The 21730-nt window shown below is 45.0% G+C and overlaps 1 protein-coding gene and 1 pseudogene across 6 annotated transcripts; both read right to left on the bottom strand.

Moving 5' to 3' along the window:
- Positions 1–956: 956 nt before the first annotated feature.
- Positions 957–4371, bottom strand: LOC102117234 (cytoplasmic tRNA 2-thiolation protein 1-like; annotated as a pseudogene).
- Positions 4372–5761: 1390 nt separating this feature from the next.
- On the bottom strand, positions 5762–20929 carry ZNF175 (zinc finger protein 175). Of its 6 annotated transcripts, none has more exons than XM_074024411.1 (6): positions 20720–20929; positions 18802–19053; positions 14669–14795; positions 14312–14407; positions 9472–9543; positions 5762–9262 (listed from the first exon to the last, which is right to left on the bottom strand). In XM_074024411.1, exons 2-6 carry the CDS (start codon positions 18871–18873, stop codon positions 9192–9194), a joined length of 438 nt encoding a protein of 145 aa, XP_073880512.1. In that variant the 5' UTR covers positions 18874–19053; positions 20720–20929; the 3' UTR covers positions 5762–9191. The 6 variants fall into 6 exon arrangements, with proteins under 6 accessions (XP_073880512.1, XP_073880513.1, XP_005590183.3 ...); XM_074024412.1 differs by having other exon boundaries at positions 18802–19043; XM_005590126.4 differs by having other exon boundaries at positions 5762–9543.
- Between the last annotated feature and the right edge of the window lie 801 nt (positions 20930–21730).

Below are 21730 nucleotides of genomic sequence, written 5' to 3'. Positions count from 1 at the left end.
AGGCAGGAAGTTTCTGGGCCTCGCTCCTTCCAGGACCAGTTGAGCAGCAATCCTGAAAGCAAAAGCCCCCTGGTGGCCAAACCTTAATATGAACGACCAAGTTACTGAATCCTCCCAAGAGTAGCCTGATGTGGGGGGAGTGAAGAGGGAGGGTTGCTTCTCTTTTCAGAGGAGGAAATGGAAGGTCAGAAAAGTTAAGACGCGACTCAGGCTCACGCAGCTCTGCCTTCAGAACTTGAGAGGTCTGCAAAGCCCACCAGCCCCTCCTTACCTATGACAAGAGACATTCAGGTGGTGATGGATGAGGATAGGATAGCATGGGGGAAAGGCAATCCCAAAATCTCTGAGAGCTCTGGAGCCAGGTCAACCTGGTGGGAGCCCCCAGATCAGTTACTGTGGCTCAAGCTACAGCCAGTAAGGCCGTGGTGGAGACCAAACGAGAGGGTGCAGCGCGTGCTGCACACGAAGCGCTGGAAGGGAGGCATCGTGACGGGGGCTGTGAATGGCGTGTGTCCATCAGGTAATGTCACTCTGCTTACCCCACTGCGGGCAAACAGGAAACATCAGGAATTGGTGCTCAAGGAGGGTCAGGACCATGCTGAGCGCACCCAGAACCAGCAGAGGCACTGGGCAGGAGGTCCCCAACCAACCCCCACTCGCTCAGGAATCACAAAGTGTTCAGCCCCCTCCTCCCTGAGACCCAGGAGTCCACGACCCCAGGCCCTCCTTCTTCAGCCACAGATGCCTGGGGTCTCCAGTGCCACTTCCTCTAGCCCTAGTCCTGGCCCTTTCCTCTCTCAGACCCAGGATGGTCCCCCCAGCCCCCTCCTCCCTCAGAGCCAGAAGCCCAGCTCAAGACCCTTCCTCCCTGAAACCCCGAAGTCTGGGGTCCCAGCTTCTTCAGGGTTTCAGGTTACTAGGCCCCCATCCCCCTCCCACCTCACATGGAAGTCCCGGTAAGGTAACGGGGTTTATTCAGTGTCATTTACAGGCAGCCCCCACTCGGGGGCGTCGGATCCCGGCGGGAGGCCTGGAGTCGCTAGAAGGTGGGGACAGTCTCGGAGGTGGGGGCCCGGGCCGGATCCCCGGGTGTCCCCGGCGTCGCCTCCTCGTCCAGCCCCCGGCGGCCCTTGCCGATGGCCGGGAGCGCGCAGGCCTGGCAGAGCGCGCGACTGGCCAGGGCCCCACAGCGGGAGCAGGCGCCGGGGCGCGGGGTCCGCGCGGCCGGGGCCAGCGCCAGGCGCTCGGCCGAGTGCACGAGGTCCAGCACCGCCGACCGCCGCGCCGCCTCCAGGCGCTTGAGCGGGTCCCGGGAGTGGCCGCGGAAGGCCTCGGGCGCGTAGACGCACTCCTCGGAGAAGTAGTCGAGGCGGCGAAAGTGCGCGTACAGCACCACCTCCTTCTGCGAGGCGAACTGCAGCGGGCGGCAGCGCGGCAGGGCGTCCCGCTAGTCCGGGGAGCCCAGGCCCCCGCCCCGGGCCAGCCGCCCCGCGTCGCCTCTCAGGAAATTCATGAGCACGGTCTCCGCCATGTCGTCGGCGTTGTGACCTGCTGGGGAGAGACGGGAGCGGGTGAGGTGGCGCGCGGAGGGCGCTGCTGGCCAGGGAGCCCCCCGGGGAACCAAGGGTCTACGAGGACCGAGAGAGAGACTGGGAGGAGAGACCCACGGAGACCCAGGGCACAGTGTGGCCGCCAGGACCCAAAGAGAGACGGCGAGAGGGAGAGCAAGCCATGGAGACAGACCCCCGAACAACGTGCGACAGCTAGGATCCAGAGACAGGGAGTGGGAGAGAGAGCCATGGAGACCCCTGGGGCACTGTGGGCAACCAGGACCCAGAGAGAGACGGGGAGGGGGAGAGCGAGCCATGGAGACCCGCGAACAATGTGCAACAGCCAGGATCCAGAGACAGGGAGGGGGAGACAGAGCCATGGAGACTCCTGGGGCACTGTGGGCAACCAGGACCCAGAGAGAGACGGGGAGCGGAGACCCAGGGCACAGTGGGGCCGCCAGGACCCGGAGAGAGACGGGGAGAGGAGCGCGGAACATAGAAACCCAGGGTACAGCGGGGCCGCCAGGACCCAAGACAGAGAGGGGCAGGGGGAGGGGGAAGAGACACTGATGGGGAAACTGGACCATGGAGACTCCCGGGCACCACGGAGCAGCCAGATGGAGACTGGAGGTGGACAGAAAACCTGAAGGGAACACAAACAAGTTCCTTGGGGGAGCCCTCATTTGCCATCCACCTACTGTACACCAGGCCCTTCGCCAGCTCTCCTTCCACATAGCGGGTAAAAATGCTTTAAGCTGCAAACCATTTCAGCCTCACTTAAAACTGTATTTCAGACAACACAGGAGAAAAAAGGACCATCTAATGGGGATTCTCAAGAGAGCTGTAGACACAAGTGCCTCTGGGAATACAGATCACGAGGTTTAGAAAGACCAGAAAGTTAGTGCATACAAACACACCAGTCGCCATACAATGTAAATGGAAACCATGTTTATTCTGCATCTTGTCATGTTATACTTGACTCTGTATATTAAAATGCTTGCTGTTCTTCTTAGGGCTTCTCAAGTTGGTCATACTTCCCCTCCTCAAGGCCTTTGCCTCTCTGTGTCCTCAGCTCAGAACACCGCTCCCCCAAACTCCAACTCATCCTTCACCTGGTTATTCACTGAGCCTTCGGGTCTCAGTTCACTCAGGAAAGGTTTCTTTAATCCCCACCTTTTCCCCGTCACTAGGATCCCCTGATATAAATTCACATGTTCTGTGTAATTTTCCGTAGTAGCACTTGTCAGGTTATAATTACATACGTGAAAATCAGGCAGGAGTACAGATTGTATTGTGCTCTTGTGCATTGTCATAACAGCAAACATTTACATCATGTTTACTGTTTTTCAGCCTCTAGTCTAAGTGCCTTATATATAACTCAAGTACTTTCCAACTCAAGGACCCAGATATTATTAACATCCCCATTTTAAAAAAGATGAAATGGAGGTTAGGTAATCTGCTCTAGGCTACACAGCTTGTATCTGGTATTTAGTCAATGGACGATAATTACTTATTAAAGTAATCATTGGGAAAAAATAAGAGTTGTCGGAGAGAAACCTATAAAGAAAAGGAGTTAAGAGACACCGTAGCGTTTCAGACTGTATGGCTTATGATGGGAGACGTCTCTTCACATCTCTCTCTTTGTAAAGGGAGATACAAAGAAAGTCATTTCCCTCTACTAAAAATACAAAAATTACCCAGGCGTAGTGGCAGGCGCCCATAATCCCAGCTACTTAGGAGACTGAGGCAGGAGAATCGCTTGAATCCGGGGGGAGGCTAGGTTGCAGTGAGCCTAGATTGCACCACTGCACTCCAGCCTGGGCAACAGAGCGAGACTCTATCTCAAAATAATAACAATAATAATAATAGCAGAGTACTCCAGCCTTAGCTCCTACAGGGTAGCCCCTCTACCCCTCTATTTGCCAATGTGTGTACTAAGATGATGGCAGAGACCCAGAGGCTTGAAAAACCTGCCTTACTCCATCCTAGGGAGGCACACGTACTACCCACATGAGCCTTCAGCAGGCTCCGGCCCCAAATAGGCACATGTGTATTTCCCCAGCGCCTTACTGGGATCCTCCCGCTAAGCCGCTCCCAGGGTCTCCGCGCCCACTTCTGGAGCATGCGCCCCAGTCCCCTTTCAGGAACCGCCCATTGCCTGCGCATGCTCCCCACTCCCTCTATCACGCAGAACTGCGGCCGCCCTTGTTCTCACCGGTGAGTGTGTGAGGAAGGCGCGCCCCTTCCTCCAGCGCCCGGCGCTGCAGCACCCCACAGAAGGTGCAGCAGGAGCGGCTGCGGCTGGAGTTGGTTGTGCTGCGGACTACGGGGTCCACCGTCCAGCCCCGAAGAGGTCTTCGTAGGTCACAACGGTGAGCGACAGCTCCCAGCGCGCCGCACGGCCGCCAGCGCCGCTTCCCGGTAGCCGCCGATGCCCTCGTCGAAGGCCACGAGCTGCAGTGAGATGCCCAGGCGCGGCGCCAGCGCGCAGCACGTGCGCCACCACTGTGGAGTCCTTGCCGTACGAGGCGCCCACGGCCACCACCGCGGCGGGCGGCAGCAGGCGGCCTGCAAGCACCGTGTGCAGCACCTCGGCCTCGAAGGCGGCGCAGAAGGAGGCACTGCACAGCGCTCGTCCCGAGGAGGGCTGCGTGTGCCGCGTGGCAGGAGGTACATGACGGGGCGGGCATTGCAGGAAGGGTCAGCTTCTCCGGGACCGGGAGAGGAGGCGGGTTACACGTGAGGAGTTCTTTGAGGAGTTCCCTAGATAGCACCCCTGCCTGAATAGACCAGGGGCAGCTGTGCGCAGGCTGCTGCTATATACATGGGTTATAAACGGGTTCTGGCTTAAGAAGGCCACTGCCTCCAGGAAGTCTTCCTGGAGTGCACCCATTATGCACCAAGAAGAATAGGAACTTAAGCTCATTTCAGGGGGAAGAGAGGGAGTAGCAAACAGGTTATACCCAGAATTAGATTGTGTGCTATCCAAAGGGGTGAGGGTGTCTATTAAGGACCAGTTGTAACAACTTCCAGGGAGGCCACCCATGTTACAGCCCTGATCAGAAGGTAAATATTATTGACTATTCAGAGAGGTTGTGAGGGGAGGGGTCAGAGACTCTTAAGGACAGAGGGAGGCCATGCTCTGTATGTATGAGTATGGAGACTAAAGCCATGGGTGCCCATCTCTAACACCCTTCTGGAAAAGACTTCCAGCTGACTGAAATCTCCCACCACAGTCCCACACCCAGCACAAGGGAGCCAGGCAGGCTCAGGGATACTTGGTCTGTCCATGCAGTTCCAACGGTTTAACACATACCCACTTCTCACACCAAATGCATGGGGATAGGGTACTATCATAATCTCCCTTTTGTAGTTGAGAAAACCAGAATAGATGATACCAAATAACTTGCTCAGCAGATGCAGAGGGTAGAGAGTGGAGCCAGGAATCAAATGCAGGAACCTGGCTCCTGGGCCTGTGCACTTAAAAGATTATGCTGGTCTGCGTCTCAGAAGTATTTATAACAGTCCCCTCTCCCTTTTTTAGCAAAAAACGTGTGTGTGGGGGAAATAAGCAATCAAAACTGTGGGAATGGCTCAATAAATTATGACAGGTCAACCTCATAGAATACATGTGTGTGCAACCCATCATGGATTGTAGAATGAAAAAAATACCATCCACACGTGTAAGAGATCTGAGTTTTATAAATCAACGAAAGGGTCCTTACACAGGTATATGATTATGAGCATAGTAATGTGTGTGTGTTTGTGTGTATGTCATGTGTTGGCAAACATTTTCTGTAAAGAGCCAGAGAGTAAATATTTTCAGTTTCCAGCTTGGGGGCCATTTGCTCTCTGCCAAAACTACTCAACTCTGCCAGTGGAGCATGAAAGAAGCCCAGACAATACATGTCCAAATGAACATGGCTGTGTTCTAATAAAACTTTATTTTAAAAAAACAGCTGGGAGGCCATATTTGGCCAATAGCCACAGTTTGTTGACTCCTGGTGTGTATGTTTAGGGGCCTGTGTAAATATATGAACGAGACTAATGGATGGCACTGATTATCTGTGCAGAGACTTGAACCAGACTAATGGTTGGCACTGATTATGGAGAGGCTCACTATAGATGGTGGAGATGGAAAGGGAGGGGCAAGCTGAGCTAATCCTAAAAACAGAAAAGCTATAATATAAAGATCAGTAAACACTATAGAATCTCATTTATGCATTTACTAAAAATGTACATTCATGTGTATGTATAATAAAGGAGTTAATAATTGTTGATACAACCTCATGACATATTCAACAGGGAATAATTTTTATAAAAACAATTACATTAGATTCTCTTAAAAAATAACTGTAATCTACCTACACCTCCTGCTGTGCAGTGAATTCTGCAGCAAACCCCACTGCACTGAGGGCATACATACCTACATACGCATACATACACATATGCCTACCAGACCATATACATATGTCTGCATATGCATATATATACACACCTAAATATATGTACATACAGGTTGGGTATCCCTAGTCTGAAAACCCAAAATCGGAAACTTTTTGAACTCTAACATGACGCTCAAAGGAAATGCTAATTGGAGCATTTCATCTTGGATTTTCAGATTAGGGATGCTCAACCAATAAATATAATGCAAATATTCCAAAATCTGTTAAGTATCTGAAATCCAAAATGCTTCTGATCCCAGGCACTTTGGGGGATATTCAACCTGCATATAATATATATGCTTATATTCATAAGGCACACACACATACACATAATATTGTCCTATCATTACTGTATTGGCACTTTAGAAATATATCCCAAAACAAACAGGGTTATCATGGATATAATTTCCCACAAACTTTACTATAAATAATCGGGTAACAACCTGTCTTGTACCATTCTTTACAGAAAGGCTTTTCTCAATGCATTAGTCAGGGTTTCTTCCCAGGGTGAAAATTTATAATCCTTAATGAGGCCAGTACTCAGAAAAGGACATTTCTGCTTACTCTTTTCTCAGTAATTGCCCTCACATAAAATAAAGCATGACTTTGCCATGTGTTCACACATGCAATGTGGGGAAAAGAGAGATCAGACTGTTACTGTGTCTATGTAGAAAGAAGTAGACATAAGAAACTCCATTTTGTTCTATACTAAGAGAAATTCTTCTGCCTGGAGATGCTGTTAATCTGTAATCCTAGCCCCAACCCTGTGCTTGCAGAGACATGTGCTGTGTTGACTCAAGGTTTAATGGATTTAGGGCTGTGCAGGATGAGCTTTGTTAAAAGTGTGTTTGAATGCAGTATGCTTGGTAAAACTCATCGCCATTCTCTAACCTTGAGTACCCAGGGACACAATGCACTGTGGAAGGCAGCAGGGACCTCTGCCCAGGAAAGTCAGGTATTGTCCAAGGTTTCTCCCCATGTGATAGCCTGAGATATGGCCTCGTGGGAAGGGAAGGACCTGCCCGTCCCCCAGCACGACACCCGTAAAGGGTCTGTGCTGAGGAGAATTAGTAAAAGAGGAAGGCATCTGTCCCTGGGAATGGAATGTCTCGGTGTAAAACCTGATCATACGTTCTATTTACTGAGATAGGAGAAAACTGCCTTATGGCTGGAGGTGAGACATCCTGGCGGCAATACTGCTCTTCAGTGCACTGAGATGTTTGTGTCAAGTCAAATATAAATCTGGCCTACGTGCACATCAAGGCATAGCACCTTTCCTTAAATTTATTTATAACACAGAGATCTTTGCTCACATGTTTTCCTGCTGACCCTCTCCCCACCATTACCCTATAGTTCTGCCACGTCCCCATCTCTGAGATGGTAGAGGTAGTGATCAATAAATACTGAGGGAACTCAGAGACCAGTGCCGGCGCGGGTCCTCCGTATGCTGAGCGCCGGTCCCCTGGGCCCATTTTTCTTTCTCTATACTTTGTCTCTGTATCTTATTTCTTTTCTCAGTCTCTCATCCCATCTGATGAGAAATACCCACAGGTGTGGAGGGGCCGGCCCCCTTCATGCAGTGCATCCCTAGAGTTTAATGAAGCATGAATTCAATAACATACAATTAGACCTGATTCTGAGATTTTCCCTTCTTCAAGAAACTCAGGGAGTATATTTCATTTATGAATATGCTGATGCACTAGGATTTCATTGCTTGGTAAAGCCTTTCACAGAATAACTGCATTTGTAAGATTTGTCTCTGGTATGAGTTGTTTGGTGTTTATTGAAGTTTGACCTGTTGTTGAAGGCCTTTCCACATTCAGAACACACATAAGGTCTTTCTCCCGTGTGAATTCGCTGATGCACCTTGAGTTGTGGTTTCTTACTGAACGATTTCCCACAGTCGAGGCATTCATAAGGTTTCTCTCCCATGTGAGTTCTTTGATGGGTAATCAACTCTGATTTCTGGACAAAAGCCTTCCCACATTTGGAACAGACAAAAGGCCTCTCTCTAGTGTGTGTTACCTGATGTTTATGGAAATTCGACCTGCCGTTGAAGGCCTTCCCACATTCAGTGCACACATAGGGTTTCTCACCCGTGTGAATTCGCTGATGCTCTTTGAATTGAGACTTCGAAGTGAAGGCTTTCCCACATTCACTGCATTTGTAAGGCTTCTCTCCGGTGTGGATTCTCTGATGCATGCTGAGTATTGACTTCTGGTTGAAGGCTTTCCCACATTCACCGCATACATGGTGTCTTTCTCCAGTATGAATTTTCTGGTGTATATTCAGGTGTGACTTTTGGGTGAAGGTTTTTCCACAGTCACTGCATTCATAAGGTTTCTCCCCTGTATGAATTCGATGATGTATATCAAGCTGTGACTTGGAAATGAAGGATTTCCCACAGTTGTGGCACTGATAAGGTTTTTCTCCCGTGTGGCTTCTTTGATGGACAATCAGGTGTGCCTTCTGGATGAAGGCCTGCCCGCATTCGATACACACATAGGACTTCTGCCCTGAGTGGATTCTCTGGTGCAAGCTGAGTGTTGACTTCTGGGTAAAGGCTTTCCCACATTCGCTGCATGCATACTGTCTCTCACCAGTATGAATTTTCTGATGTATAATGAGGGTTGAGTTTTGGGAGAAGCCTTTGCCACATTCACTGCATTCATAGAGTTTTTCTCTACTGTGAGTTCTCTGATGTCTGAAGAGAGATAACATCTGGAAAAAGGCTTTTCCACAGTCATGGCATTCATAGGGCTTCTTTCTAGTGTGTGTTTTCTGGTGTGTAACCAATTCTGATCTCTGAATAAAGACCTTCCCACATTCCTTGCATATATAGGGTATATCACCTGTATGATCTGTCAGATATACACTGAGTTTTAGTTGTGGCGTGAAGGCTTTTCCACATCTGCCACATTCATGGAGGTTTCCTACACTATGAATTCTCTGTTGGGCAAAGAGGTGTGATTTTGGGGTGAAGTCCCTCCCACATTCAGAACATCCATCTGGTTTCTTCTGAGTATGAATTTGATGTTGCGTGAGTGACTGTTTATGGCCACAGACTTTTCTACACTGATTACCTTTGCAAAATGTCTCTCCTGTATGGATATTCTTGCTACAAGCGTGGGAAGAGCTATGGTTGAATAGCTGACCAGACCCAACAACGTCATCAAGCTGTTTTGTGTCATTGTTTTCAGTCTGACCACTCACTTCTAGGTTCAGCTTCAAACTTTTTGTAAATAAGCAACATTTCTGAGGTTGTTCCTGTGAAGAAGCAAGGTGGGGCCTCGTGTGAATCATTTTCCCAGGGTCCTTATATTCACAATTGCTTTCTGTGTTCAATGTTTTCTTGTTGAAGAAAGCACTGTGACTCATGGGCTGAATTTGATTTTGCTTATCTTTCTTTGTACGGTCTGTATCCAGCCTCAGTTCTTCTAAAATGGAACACCATGAACCATCTCTTGTGAACTCACCTACCATATCCTTTTGAAATGAAGCTTTCTTAGAAATCTCCTTTTGTGGGATTTCAAGCCCAAACTCCCCTTCTAAAAGGAGAAAGAGAAGATGAAATAGACACAATGAACAGGAAAGAGGAGAAACTGTATGAAGCTGCTTGACAATGAACACAAGGAAATTGCTGAGTCATGTAATAATGATGCTAATGATGCGGACAATGAGTAGAAACACAGAGCCCTTATTATATGATGAGCACTTATCTACATAGCACTTAGCATGTGCCAGGCAATGGCCTACATACTCATTTAATCTGCATAATAACCTCGGGAGGTAGCCATGATGCATGTTCCTGTTTTACAAAGAAAAGGAAGCACATAATGGTTATGTAATTGGCTAAGATCACTTTGCTAATCTGTGGGGATTCGATTTCAACAACCTGAGGCCACTTATGCAAGTGGTCTGGACACCCAGATCTAGTAGGATAAGTAGGGGATAAAACAGACAAGAGCGTTGTAGGGCAACATCTGTGGACAGCCAAGGCTTGAAGGAGGGGACTCAGTGTGTAGGTCTTCGTTAACTTTCAGAGATGAATCCTCACCAATCTGCCTGCTTTATCTTACTTGTTAGAAACAATGCCAAGTACATCGTCCCTGTACATCCTTCTGAAAACTATTAAAGCTTCACCTATCTTGACATGGCCAACCAGTGAAAAAATGACTATGCCCCAACTCTCCATGAAGCTACATTTTTTTCTTCTTCTTGAACTTAGGAATATACCCATATCCCCAGAAAGATATTCTAAAAGACTGGGTAAGCAAGCTGTTCCCCAGAATTTGTTTCACCCTTGTTCCATTGAAATTAATTCTTCTCTGTTAGAATTTTTGACTTTATGCTATCAAATACGCCTTTTTTTAGTTTAGTTTTTTGTTTTGTTTTTTGCCAAGAATAAGAGTCCCTGATCATCTTGTGCACTTTACTAGTATAGTGCACAAAACACAGCAGGTTCTCAATAAAAATAATAGTTACTAAATTTGACTATTACTTTTTCTACCAGATTGTAATACTGAGTATGACCATCACATGTAGTTTCTTTTCGCTTTCAGTCACTCAAACTATCCCAGACTCTTGTCCTGTCAAAAAAACTCAATCATCTTTCATTCTTTTTTTTTTAAAAAAAGGACACTTAATCTTTATTGTTAACTTTTTCTTATTGTAGCAGAAGTGCATAATATTAAATTTGCCATCTTACCCATTTTGTATTATACAGTTCAGTAGTGCTACCTGTATTCACCCTGTTGTGCAATGGATCTCCAAAACTTTTACATCTTGCAAAACTGAAATGCTGTACCCATTAAACAATTTCCCTTTTCCCCCTGTCCCTCATGCTCTGGCAGCCACAATCTTATTCTGTCTCTATGAATTGAGAACTCAAGGTACCTCATATAGGTAGAATGATACATTTGGATTTTTTGTGTCTGGCTTATTTCACTCAGCATCATGATAAGATTCATTCACACTGCAACATGTTTCATAATTCCTCTTCCTTTTTAAGGTTGAATATTATTTCATCGTATGTATAGACCACATTTTGTTTACCAATTCATTGGCCAATGGACAATTCCACTTTTTGGATATTGTGAATAGTGCTGCGATGAACAAGAGTGTACAAACAGCTCTTTGGGTTCTTGCTTTCAATTCTTTTGGGTATCTACCCAGAAGTGGAGTTGCTGGATCATATAGTAATTTTATGTTTAATTTTTGAGAAATCACCATCCTGTTTTCCACAGGACTACACCGTGTTACATTCCCACTAGCAATACACAAGATTCCAGTTTCTCTATATCCTTGCCAACACTTGTTATTCTGTTTTTTTACTAGTAGCCATTCTAATGGATGTAAAGGGATATCACACAGTGGTTTTCATTTGCATTTCCCACATAATTAGTGAGGTTGAACATTTTTTCCTGTTATTGGCCACTTGTATATCATCTTTGAAGAAATGTCTATTCACCTCCTTTTCCCACTTATTAAAACAGGTTATTTGTTTTCTATTTCATTTTTTACTCTTAAATAGCAATTTTACCCATATATGGGTGGTCATTTATTCTGGCAGTCTTCCTCTGTGTCCCCAGGCAGAGATTTGAAACCTTTTTAACTTCTCACTTTATTCAGGTCATAAAAATCTTGCTGAACCTGGTAACACTTAAATTACTGCCCAAAATGTTCAATGTAAACTATCAGAACTGTACGGAAAAGCTCTTCCACAACTCTCCAATGCAGCCTAACAATGCTGATTGCAAAAAAGAAGTCCAATTTATTCTCAAATCCAAGCACACTCTCATGTCCTCTGTTCCCATTTAGCCTGCTTCATCTGCTTCTTTGTTTCAATTCAAAATGGCTTTGTGGACCAGTTACAGGTACTGTGTCCTTAAAATTAATTCCCAATGTCACTCCACCTCTAGGCTGACAACACTTTTTCTGAACTTCACAAGCATTTACTATCCATGCTTCCCGTGTTGATACACTTACTTTTTGAGTAACCTTTCATGAAATAGACATGATTGATGCACAAAGGCTAATGCTTTTAACATTTAATGCCATTGTCTTCTCCATCCAAACACAATCTGTTCTTTTGAATTTATCTCAGCAAATATTTAAAGCATCCTTTTAAAATAGTGTGAAATATTCTTTCCTGACCATTTTTGGAAAATCAATGATTTCTGTATCCTAAATACAAAAATCCTAATCCTGTATCAAATACAATGGTTTCTTCATGCGGAACACTGACATAATGAAGATTAAGTAAACAAAGTACAAAGTAATCAGCAGACTGTATGCAAAGTGATACAGTCTATGGAGAAAACATTAAACAACATACAAAAACAATGGAGCAGAGCATGAGTGATGAAAACTCTTCAGGTGTATTTTTTACATTGGAAATACGTGGCCATGAGGACAATGTCACTGAAAAGAGTTTGTTAATCCTACACAGTAGGAAATAACTGCATGTTTTTATCATATCTACTGAGGAAAAAAGAAAATAGCCATGTTTGGGGGTAATAAAATCTGTCAGTATCTTGACTGAACTCAAAAAACTGAAATCATTAGGAACAACATTGTCTAAATATGAGAAAGTGGGGATCTAGTTTGTTGTAATACCACTGGGCTTAAGAAAAAGGGTCACCTTCTTCTTAATAAAAAGAAAAAAAAAACTGGTAAGAATTCCAAATAAATTAGAGGACTGTGTTTCTGAGCCCAGAAACACAGAAAAATCTGACAAAATTTGTCAGGTAAGAATTTCTTACTTGGATGATGATGATTCCAATTTCTGATCTCCCAAAATTAAGAAAGTGAGTCCTCTCATGGGAACTGTCCTCCATGGAGCTAAATAAGTAGCAGAACACAGTTTAAGCACAGAGACTAGAGGTACTGACATAGAAATCATTAGAATAAAAATATGAGGACTGAGAGTTCAGAATGGATAGGTCCTTTAAGTCAATTCCTGTATGAAAAGATGCCCATAGCCAGGCACGGTGGCTCACGCCTGGAATCCCAGCACTTCGGGAGGCCAAGGCAGGTGGAACACCTGAGGTCGGGAGTTCGAGACCAGCCTGACCAATAAGCAGAAACCTCGTCTCTACTAGAAATACAAAATTAGTCAGGCATAGTGGTGCATGCCTGTAATCCCAGCTACTCAGCAAGCTGAGGCAGGAGAATCACTCAAACCCAGGAGGTGGAGGTTGCGGTGAGCCAAGACTGTGCCATTGCACTCCAGCCTGGGCAACAAGAGTGAAACTCTGTCGAGGGGAGGGGAGGGGAGGGGAGGGGAGGGGAGGGAAAGGGAGGGGGGAGGGGGGAGGGGAAGGGAGGGGGGAGGGGAGGGGAGGGGCCCATATGGAAGAACAGGGCTGCAAGCTAGAGGTGTCACAATTGGGAGGAAAAGAAGACCAGTATTGATTTTCTGATGGAAAATCAATAAAATTAGGGGCAAAAAAATAGAAAAAAAAAAAAAAAGGCAGAAAACTCCATGGACACAAATAGATAAATGGTAAGAAAATGCAATGAACAAATGAAAACGCCAATCAGATAACAGATGAGAGGCTCTCATTCAGTTATTAGAAAAAGAACACTTCAACAATGAAACAGGCTGGGCGTGGTGGCTCACGCCTGTAATTCCAGCACTTTGGGAGGCGGATCATGAGGTCAGGAGATCGAGACCATCCTGGCTAACACGGTGAAACCCTGTCTCTACTAAAAATACAAAAAATTAGCTGAGTGTGGTGGCAGACGCCTGTAGTCCCAGCTACTCAGGAGGCTGAGGCAGGAGAATCGCTTGAACCCAGGAGGCAGAGGTTGCAGTGAGCCAAGATCACGCCACTGCACTCCAGCCTAGGTGACAGAGCGAGACTCTGTCTCAAAAAAACCAAAACCAAAACCAAAAACCAATAAAACAGCCCTTTCACCCATCAGTAGGGCTATAAATTCACCAATTTTGTTAATGCCAAGTGTTAGCAAGCAAGATGTGCAAATGCAAATCCTTGTGCACTGCACATGGGAGCGTGAACTGGTGCAGCCCATCAGCCCATCAGAAGAGCAATATGGTTGACTTAGTCAAGTATACTTATCTCCAGGACCAGGCAATCCCATTCCTGAGTATTCACCACTGGGAAATTCTTAAGGCAGCCCCTATAGGACATTCAGAATTTATAGAATATTTACAGTGTTTGATGTAGAAACTGGGAGTAGGAGGCAACCTACGGGCCATCACTGGGGGAATGGAGGGAATGGAGTAGTATGGTAGACTGGTAGTGGTTCCCTGCAAAGATATCTACATTTGCCTGGGTACAATTTACTCACCTTGACACCTCTGATGTGAGAGTTCAGCCTCCTCCACACATGGCTCCTTTTCTTTTAGCATTCTGAAGATGACGTCTGGGTTGGGAATGTGATACCCTGTTAATTAGAAAGGATACTGGATTTGGGTGTAGCTTCTTCAGTTTTAGAGGCCATTCAGTGAAGCTTTACACTGGCTCATTAGAAAAGTCAACATGGGCACAAAGTAATACTAAAAGATGCCCAAAAGAAACAAACAATCCAGGGCAAACCAAGGAAAGAGTCATGACATACTTTGATATCCCACTGCGTCCTGCAACGAGGAGGAAGGAAATCTCCTCAACAGGATCCAGCCAAGATTCCCAGGTCAGTTGTGCTCACCCACTGAGAAGAGGTGGCTATAGAGCTCCAACGTCACATCCTGGTACAGGCGTCTCTGGGCAGGGTCCAGTTGCTGCCACTCCTCCCTGCTGAAGTCCACGGTCACGTCCTCAAACGACAGTGATGCCTGTAACAGTGTACCCCAGCTCACTGTGAATTAGGTCATCATTGGTGAGTGGGGATGGCACACATAGGAGGAACATGCTTTTAATGATTTCCACCATGATCCATCACAGAGGCTTCCCACCAAACACCTATTTCACATTTTTAGGGAGTTAAAAAAATTAGAGAAATATCCTCCATCCACTGTACACCTACATTGATTCTTTTTTTTTTTTTTTTTTTCCAAAAATGAGGCCAGAAATGGGTTCCCTCTAAGTCCTCTAGCTAATTCAGGAATAACCAGCATGATGTTGATGAAGCAACTACATGTGAAGCTGTACTTAAGCTGGGTCCTGGTGCTCAACATAGAATTACATAAGCTTCTACTCTTGCAGTAATTCAGAGACTTGGAAGACGTGTGAATACAAAAGCTCAACTATGGGGTTAAAAAGGGAACATGGTAGAAATATATGAGAGGACACCGTTGGGGAGGGGCAAATTAGGGAAAGGCAAATTCTACCTAGCAGTAGAAGGTAATGCTACTTAGAGTTGGCGCAGCTTACACTGGAAGTAAGAACTTTGATGCAGGATGTGCGAAGGAAATCATTTTCCAGAAAAGAGCATGAATAAAAGTAGAGAGGTAGGAAAATACTGTGAATTCAGGGAGAAGCAGACACCTCTGTGTGAGGTAAGAGGCGACTGTGTCATGTTTGGAAAGTGGTTACCATCCAAGCTCCAAGGAGCTGGGCTGTTGTCTGAATATATAATGGGTACGGATTATTTATTGTAATGAATGGATTGCCATTTCAGGATTTTAAGTGCAGTGAAGATATATGATCATATAATATTTCAACAAGATGATCTTTCCCATAAGAACCAATATTAGGTTCATGAAAGGACTGATGATGGAAAGATCTTCATTACAGAAGTATCACAGATGATAAATGCAGCCTGAAGGACAAAACAAAAATATCACTTTTACTGATCACCAATGACTGCTAAAACCATATGAAAGACTGATGGGGTCTTTATAATGGAGGAGTGGGCTGACAATATCTGAACCCAATCATCAATTTTATCACAAGGAGAGAGATAACCAGATACTAAAGTGCACCTAATATGATGTAACAGCTACTCGGGAGAGTGAGGCAGGAGAATCGCTTGAACCCGGGAGGTGGAGGTTGCAGTGAGCTGAGATCACGCCATTGCACTCCAGCCTGGGAGACAAGAGCGAAACTCTGTCTCAAAAAAAACATACACACACACACACACACACACACAAAACTGTCCCTGAAATAGCGAGTGTCTGCTGCCATTACCTAGTAACAAATTCAATTTATGAAGAGAGTGTGTACACACTTGGAGAAAATTGTATAATACATTAACATGTATATAGGCAAGTAAATAATCCATAAAATTGTGTGCTCCAGGGAAAAACCTTAAGTTATGCAGGCAACGAGTTATCACAGTCTGTACAGGCAGCTCTGAATATAGATTCACACAGTCATAATAATAAACAAGGAATATTGACCTGATCAGAATCTGAACCAGTTCTTAGAGGAGGATGGGCAAGGAAAGCAGGTGTTGGGGATGAAAGTATGAGGAAGTGGGTAAAAGCAAACCTTTTAATGACATGTTTCTTAATTAATTAACATGTTAATTAACAATCCAAGAGGCAGCAATATAGGCATGTCACTAAAAGATTAGGAGGTAAATGCCGAAATAATTAGCTAAAAAGGTAAAATGTGATTGCCTGGGAGGAGCTGGAACTTGGGTAAAAATACAGCAAGTGACAGCTCTTTTAAAAGATTACAGGCTTCACAAAACCATCTGATCCTCTTTTCTATGTTCAAATAAAACTAAAACCTACTTTCAAAGGAAAAAGTAACAAAAAGTATTTACAAACATGCAAAAAGGACCCTAGGTTATTACTATGTAAGAACTCTCTTGGGACGCTGAGGCGGGCAGATCACAAGGTCAGGAGATCAAGACCATCTTGGCTAACACGAGGAAACCTCGTCTCTATTAAAAATACAAAAAAATTAGCCGGGGGTGGTGGTGGGCACCTGTAGTCCCAGCTACTCGGGAGGCTGAGGCAGGAGAATGGCATGAACCCAGGAGGTGGAACCTGCAGTGAGCAGAGATTGTGCCACTGCACTCCAGCCTGGGCTTCAGAGCAAGATTCCATCTCAAAAAAAAAAAAAAAAAAAAAAAGAGAACTCTCCAAAAATCCAAACCAAAATATAAATCAAAAGGTGAGAAAAAGTAACTCACTAAAGACAACTGACCAATAAAATTATGAAAAAAAATGCTGTTTGTAAACAAAGTAATGCAAATTAAAACACTATAGTATCTTCATTTCCATCAAATTAGAAAAGATAAAAACAACAACATAAAAATAGTACTGTCCAGAGCAGAGGGAAATACACACCACAAAGAGAAGACAACATGAATGGTACTGGGATATATTCTGACATGAATTCAGACACTGATGGAAAATCTGAATTAGCGACAGCAGTATTGATTTACATGACAAACTAGAAATCAGGTCAAGCAGGAAAAAAAAATTCATTGTTAAAAAAGGAAAAAAGCTTATATTGAACATGTGTCCTAAAACACTAAACTTGAAGAGGTTCTGAACATACAGGTTGACCAACATCAATGCAAATGAGAGAAACGTTTGTGCATTTGTACTGCTGTCACAAAGACTTAGACAATTTCATGTTTTAAACGGGTTTTTTTGGTTTTGTTTTGAGACAGGGTCTCACTCTGCTGTCCGGGCTGGAGTGTAGTGTCATGATTGCAGCTCACTGCAACCTGGACCTCCCCAAGCTCAGGTGATCCTCCCACGTCAGCTTTCTGAGTAGCTGGGACTACAGGTGCATGCCACCACACCTGGCTAATTTTTGCATTTTTGTAGAGTCTCACCGTGTTGCCCAGGCTGGTCTCCAACTCCTGGGCTCAAGTGATCTGCCCGCCTTGGCCTCCCAAAGTGCTGGGATTACAGGTGTGAGCCACCGTACCCCACCTAAACTTGCATGTTTCAATTTTTCTTTTAAGAATGACTTTTAAATATTTGGGGTATTTACAATTTAGAAAATGATTTATATGTGCAATTTGTTTTGTGTTAATGTTCCCTTCTTTTAATACTTTCTATTATCAAATGTTTCTAGCAGGTTGAGATGATTTTAACAGGTTACTGAAATATATAATCTTCTCACGATACACTGGTTCAGGATAATAACACACATATTTATTATACTTTTTTAAAAAACAACATCTCTGTAAATTTGGGTATAAACCTATCACAGAACAATGGTGCACTATTTACTACTATAGTCATATGCTATTTAAAGACTTGTAAATAAAGCATCAAGAGATACACAGAATAATTTAGGATTTCAGGAAATCTTGACTATACCAAGAATTCTGATTTCTTGTTACTAAATCCTGACTATTTCTTGTTACTAAATCCTGACTATCTGTGGGCAATCTCGAGACACTATTTTCCAGCATTTTTTATTCACCTTTTTAAACAGGAAAATCAACATGGTCCTTAAAAGCCTGTTCTCGCTCTACCTCCCTGTGACTATTTAAACTACAAAGGAAGATTTTTCTGCACCTTATGAGAACAGAGGAAAAACGGGCCAATCCCCATGGACCAAGCAAGGAATTTGGGTGGGGACCACTTGAAATTCTTCAAAGACCCAATGGTGGATGAAGGAGCGGAACAAGTGCTTAGAGGGAAAGCGTCAGCTTTTCCATCCTATGACTGGGGCTTCTGATCAGACCAGGGACTACAGTTTCTTCTTTCTTGACCCAAGGCCAACCCTCTACTATCCTCTTTTATTAGCCAATTCATGGTTTCCTCTAGAACACAGATAGCCTATGAATGTGGAAACATCAGCCTTTGTGGTCCTCGCTTGACAGGAGGCTCAAGACTGACTCAGGAGCAGGGAGCCCAGAGCCTGCTGCATCCTGTGTCTGCCCTCACGTTCTGGAGAACTGTCCCCAGGGCTGCCCCTGCTTACCTCGCAAGATCCATCCTGCTCCTCTGGACCCAGGACCTGAGGCTTCTGGGATAAATTCACGTCAGCAGGCATCTCTGCTCTGGACTTCTACTCTCGGTCTCTCTTGCTGACAACTCCACTTTTCCCAGGAGCCAGAAGCTGGATAGGTGTTTGGATTCTCCAACCAGGGACACTGTGGAGAGGCGTGCTGGGCTATGAAGAGAGATCCTGCAGCCTCAATGAGGTGGCCTGACCCGGGGATTCTGCAGAAGCCTCAGAAAAGCAATGAGTACATGGTCACTCATTCAACATTCACTCCACAAATATTTCCTGAGGGCACTGAGGTGAAGTCACTGTGTCAGACCCTGGACTAGGCAAAGTTCAGAAAGCCCAACTCTAGTTATTAGTCAGGGTTAAAAATAAAGACTGAGTCTGGACTAAATGATGAATTCATTGTAGCTTTGCCAACTTTTCACTGAGAGAATGTGAAAATATTACTTTAGTTATAGTTTCCAAAATGAAAATGCAGGTATTTATCACAGGTGTTGGGAAACTCAAGCAAGATGAAGCTTGTCGAGTCCTCAGTGCCTGCCTGGCAAGTGATAAATATGAATAAAAAAGAGAAATTTGTCAATTTAATTGTCAGCTAAATATCATGGGCATTATTACACCCATTTTGGGGATGAGGATAATGAGGCTGTTACATAATTTGCCTGAAGATTACTCAGTCTGTAAATGGAAAAACGGAATCAGCCCACATCTGCCTTGTTCTAAACTGTACACTGTCCCCACTATCTCATGCACCCTTACATGGCCAGCTTCCGGAAACACCATTTCCTCTTCCTGTTGCCTTCATAGAGCTCAGGCTGGGAGGTGGCTTTGTCTGGTGTACCTATTCTGAGCTTCTGGACTTTTCAGTCCCCATCCGTAACACACCACACAGACCAGCCTCTTCTGACTAGAGCTAAAACTTAACATCACTGTCCCAATCCCCACCTTGATGCAGAACATTTGCAGACATGCATCAGGGCCTCCAGTTACCATTTCTTGCCTGTCCACAATAAGTTGCCCCCACCGCACGTGAATGCAATCACTGACAGCACTGATTTTCAGAAATCCCCAATGAGTGGACTACAGGGCTGCCAGAAAGTTCCATAATGCCTCCCAGTCACTGACATGGTCCAGGCTTCTGAAATCATTACTGCCCTGATAGCCAAGAAATGTTTCCCAGTGAGTACAATTTTCTGGTTTCCATAAAACGACAAATAATCTCCAACATAGGGGTCCAAATGAAATGCTCCAATAGGAGACCATCGTCGATCTGCTCAACCGTCAATTACCGATCCTTACCATATCGAAGGAACCCAAGAAGAGGCCAACACTGCCCCACCCACCAATCCCTGAAGGACCCCAACACTCACTGCCTAGAAAGCAATGCAGTCACCCTCACAAATCCCCATCATTAACCCCCTATGCCTCCAGTCAACTGGCTGCCATAGGCTACTACTGGCAACCCCACTCTACTGATTACTATAGGTCGCCCATCACTGGTCCCCTGAGAGTGTTACAATGTGATCCTCAAAGGCCTCCAACCTCTGAAGCTCTTGGCTGCCAATCAATCACTGACTTCTCGAGTCCCACGGAGAGTGAATCCCTTCCCTGAACGTCCTCCAGCACCATCTGCAAAGGCGCTCTTAAGACGCACGTTCGCTGTCCTCAAGTTAGCAAGTTTCGTGGACCAATATAAAATCCGGTATTAAAATACACTTGTAATTTAAGTCACAAAAATACTTATTACAAGCAGAAAATAAGCAAGAAAAGCGGGAAAATTAACCAGCTAATTATCCAACTAAAATTAGCAAAAACCACTTACCCCACAACACCCCTCACCCACCCCAGAAACCCCCCATCGCTCAGCCAAAACAGGCCTGTCACTTACCTCACAGCCTGGTCTTCAGCCGAGAAATCCCTTTATCACGCACCGTCCCCTCGCAACAAGCCCCTCATCACTCACCCAAAGCTGGCTTCCCCTCCCTGACCCTACAGAACCCCCACTGCTAATATTCCCAATCACTTCAGCATCCCGTAAGCCGCACAGGCTTAGATCCACTTAACAACAGAAGCGAAATGGCCGCTCTAGGCCACTTCCGGTTTGGGTTACATTCCCGTTAGGATTTCTGCGGGCGAACTGAACCGCGCGCATGCCCACTAACACTTTTGAAGCTACGCTCTGCCAACAGTCATCATGGCGTAAAACGGCGTACCTTTATTCCGCGGTTCATTCAACTTCAGAAACTTCGTCGGGAGGACGGCATGGCCGCACCCATACGGATTATGATATATTGGAGGCCGCCATCGTCAAAGGGCTTTTATTCCGTACAGCCAAGAAGGGCAAATGGAATGTCACAGAGTAAAAGCCCTGGGTCCCACATTGGCGGGGGACCTATTCAATACTATGTATATATATTTCTAGAAGAAACTGACATTCTGTATTCTGAAAAATACTTTTACTCTATATTTTCGCCTCTGATTTTTTTTTTTCCTGAATTGCTAAACAACTCACTGTCTTTAATAGCACTTTTGAAAATGTTATCTTTCTGAGAAATTGTATCTTTGTTATCCTTACACCACTGCTCTCTATACCTGGATGAACCTATTGATGAAGTTACCTACCAAGAGACCACCTGAAGAGAGAATTTAGGGCTCTTGGGACACTTCATTTAAAGAGAGGAGAATGAAAAAAATGCAATCAAGTTAAAGGAAAAAAACACAATTACTGAGAACAATGTCAGCCAGTCCAACTGGGCAGAATTTTCAGGAAGAGGCTGTTCAATCAAATAAACAAAAATATATTCTAGAAGGTGGGAGATAGCAATCATAAAATTAAAAAAAAAAAAAAAAAGCCTGATTAGTAGGAAATAGGAGGGAGGGCTGAGTGAGGATCTGAAGG

The sequence above is a fragment of the Macaca fascicularis genome, chromosome 19, assembly GCF_037993035.2.
Source record: "Macaca fascicularis isolate 582-1 chromosome 19, T2T-MFA8v1.1".
In the NCBI taxonomy this organism is placed as follows: domain Eukaryota; kingdom Metazoa; phylum Chordata; class Mammalia; order Primates; family Cercopithecidae; genus Macaca; species Macaca fascicularis.
The sequence above is the reverse complement of the archived record's forward strand: the minus strand, read 5'-3'. Positions and strand labels throughout refer to the sequence as shown.

What these genes read in the sequence shown, in the direction of transcription:
- ZNF175 (XM_005590126.4), bottom strand. Translation starts at nt 18,873, where the DNA reads ATGCCTGCTGACGTGAATTTATCCCAGAAGCCTCAGGTCCTGGGTCCA. An exon ending in TAGCCACCTCTTCTCAGTGG is followed by an intron (nt 14,408 to 14,668) that starts GTGAGCACAACT and finishes TCTAATTAACAG; the next exon opens with GGTATCACATTCCCAACCCA. An exon ending in CTCACATCAGAGGTGTCAAG is followed by an intron (nt 9,544 to 14,311) that starts GTGAGTAAATTG and finishes TTCTCCTTTTAG; the next exon opens with AAGGGGAGTTTGGGCTTGAA.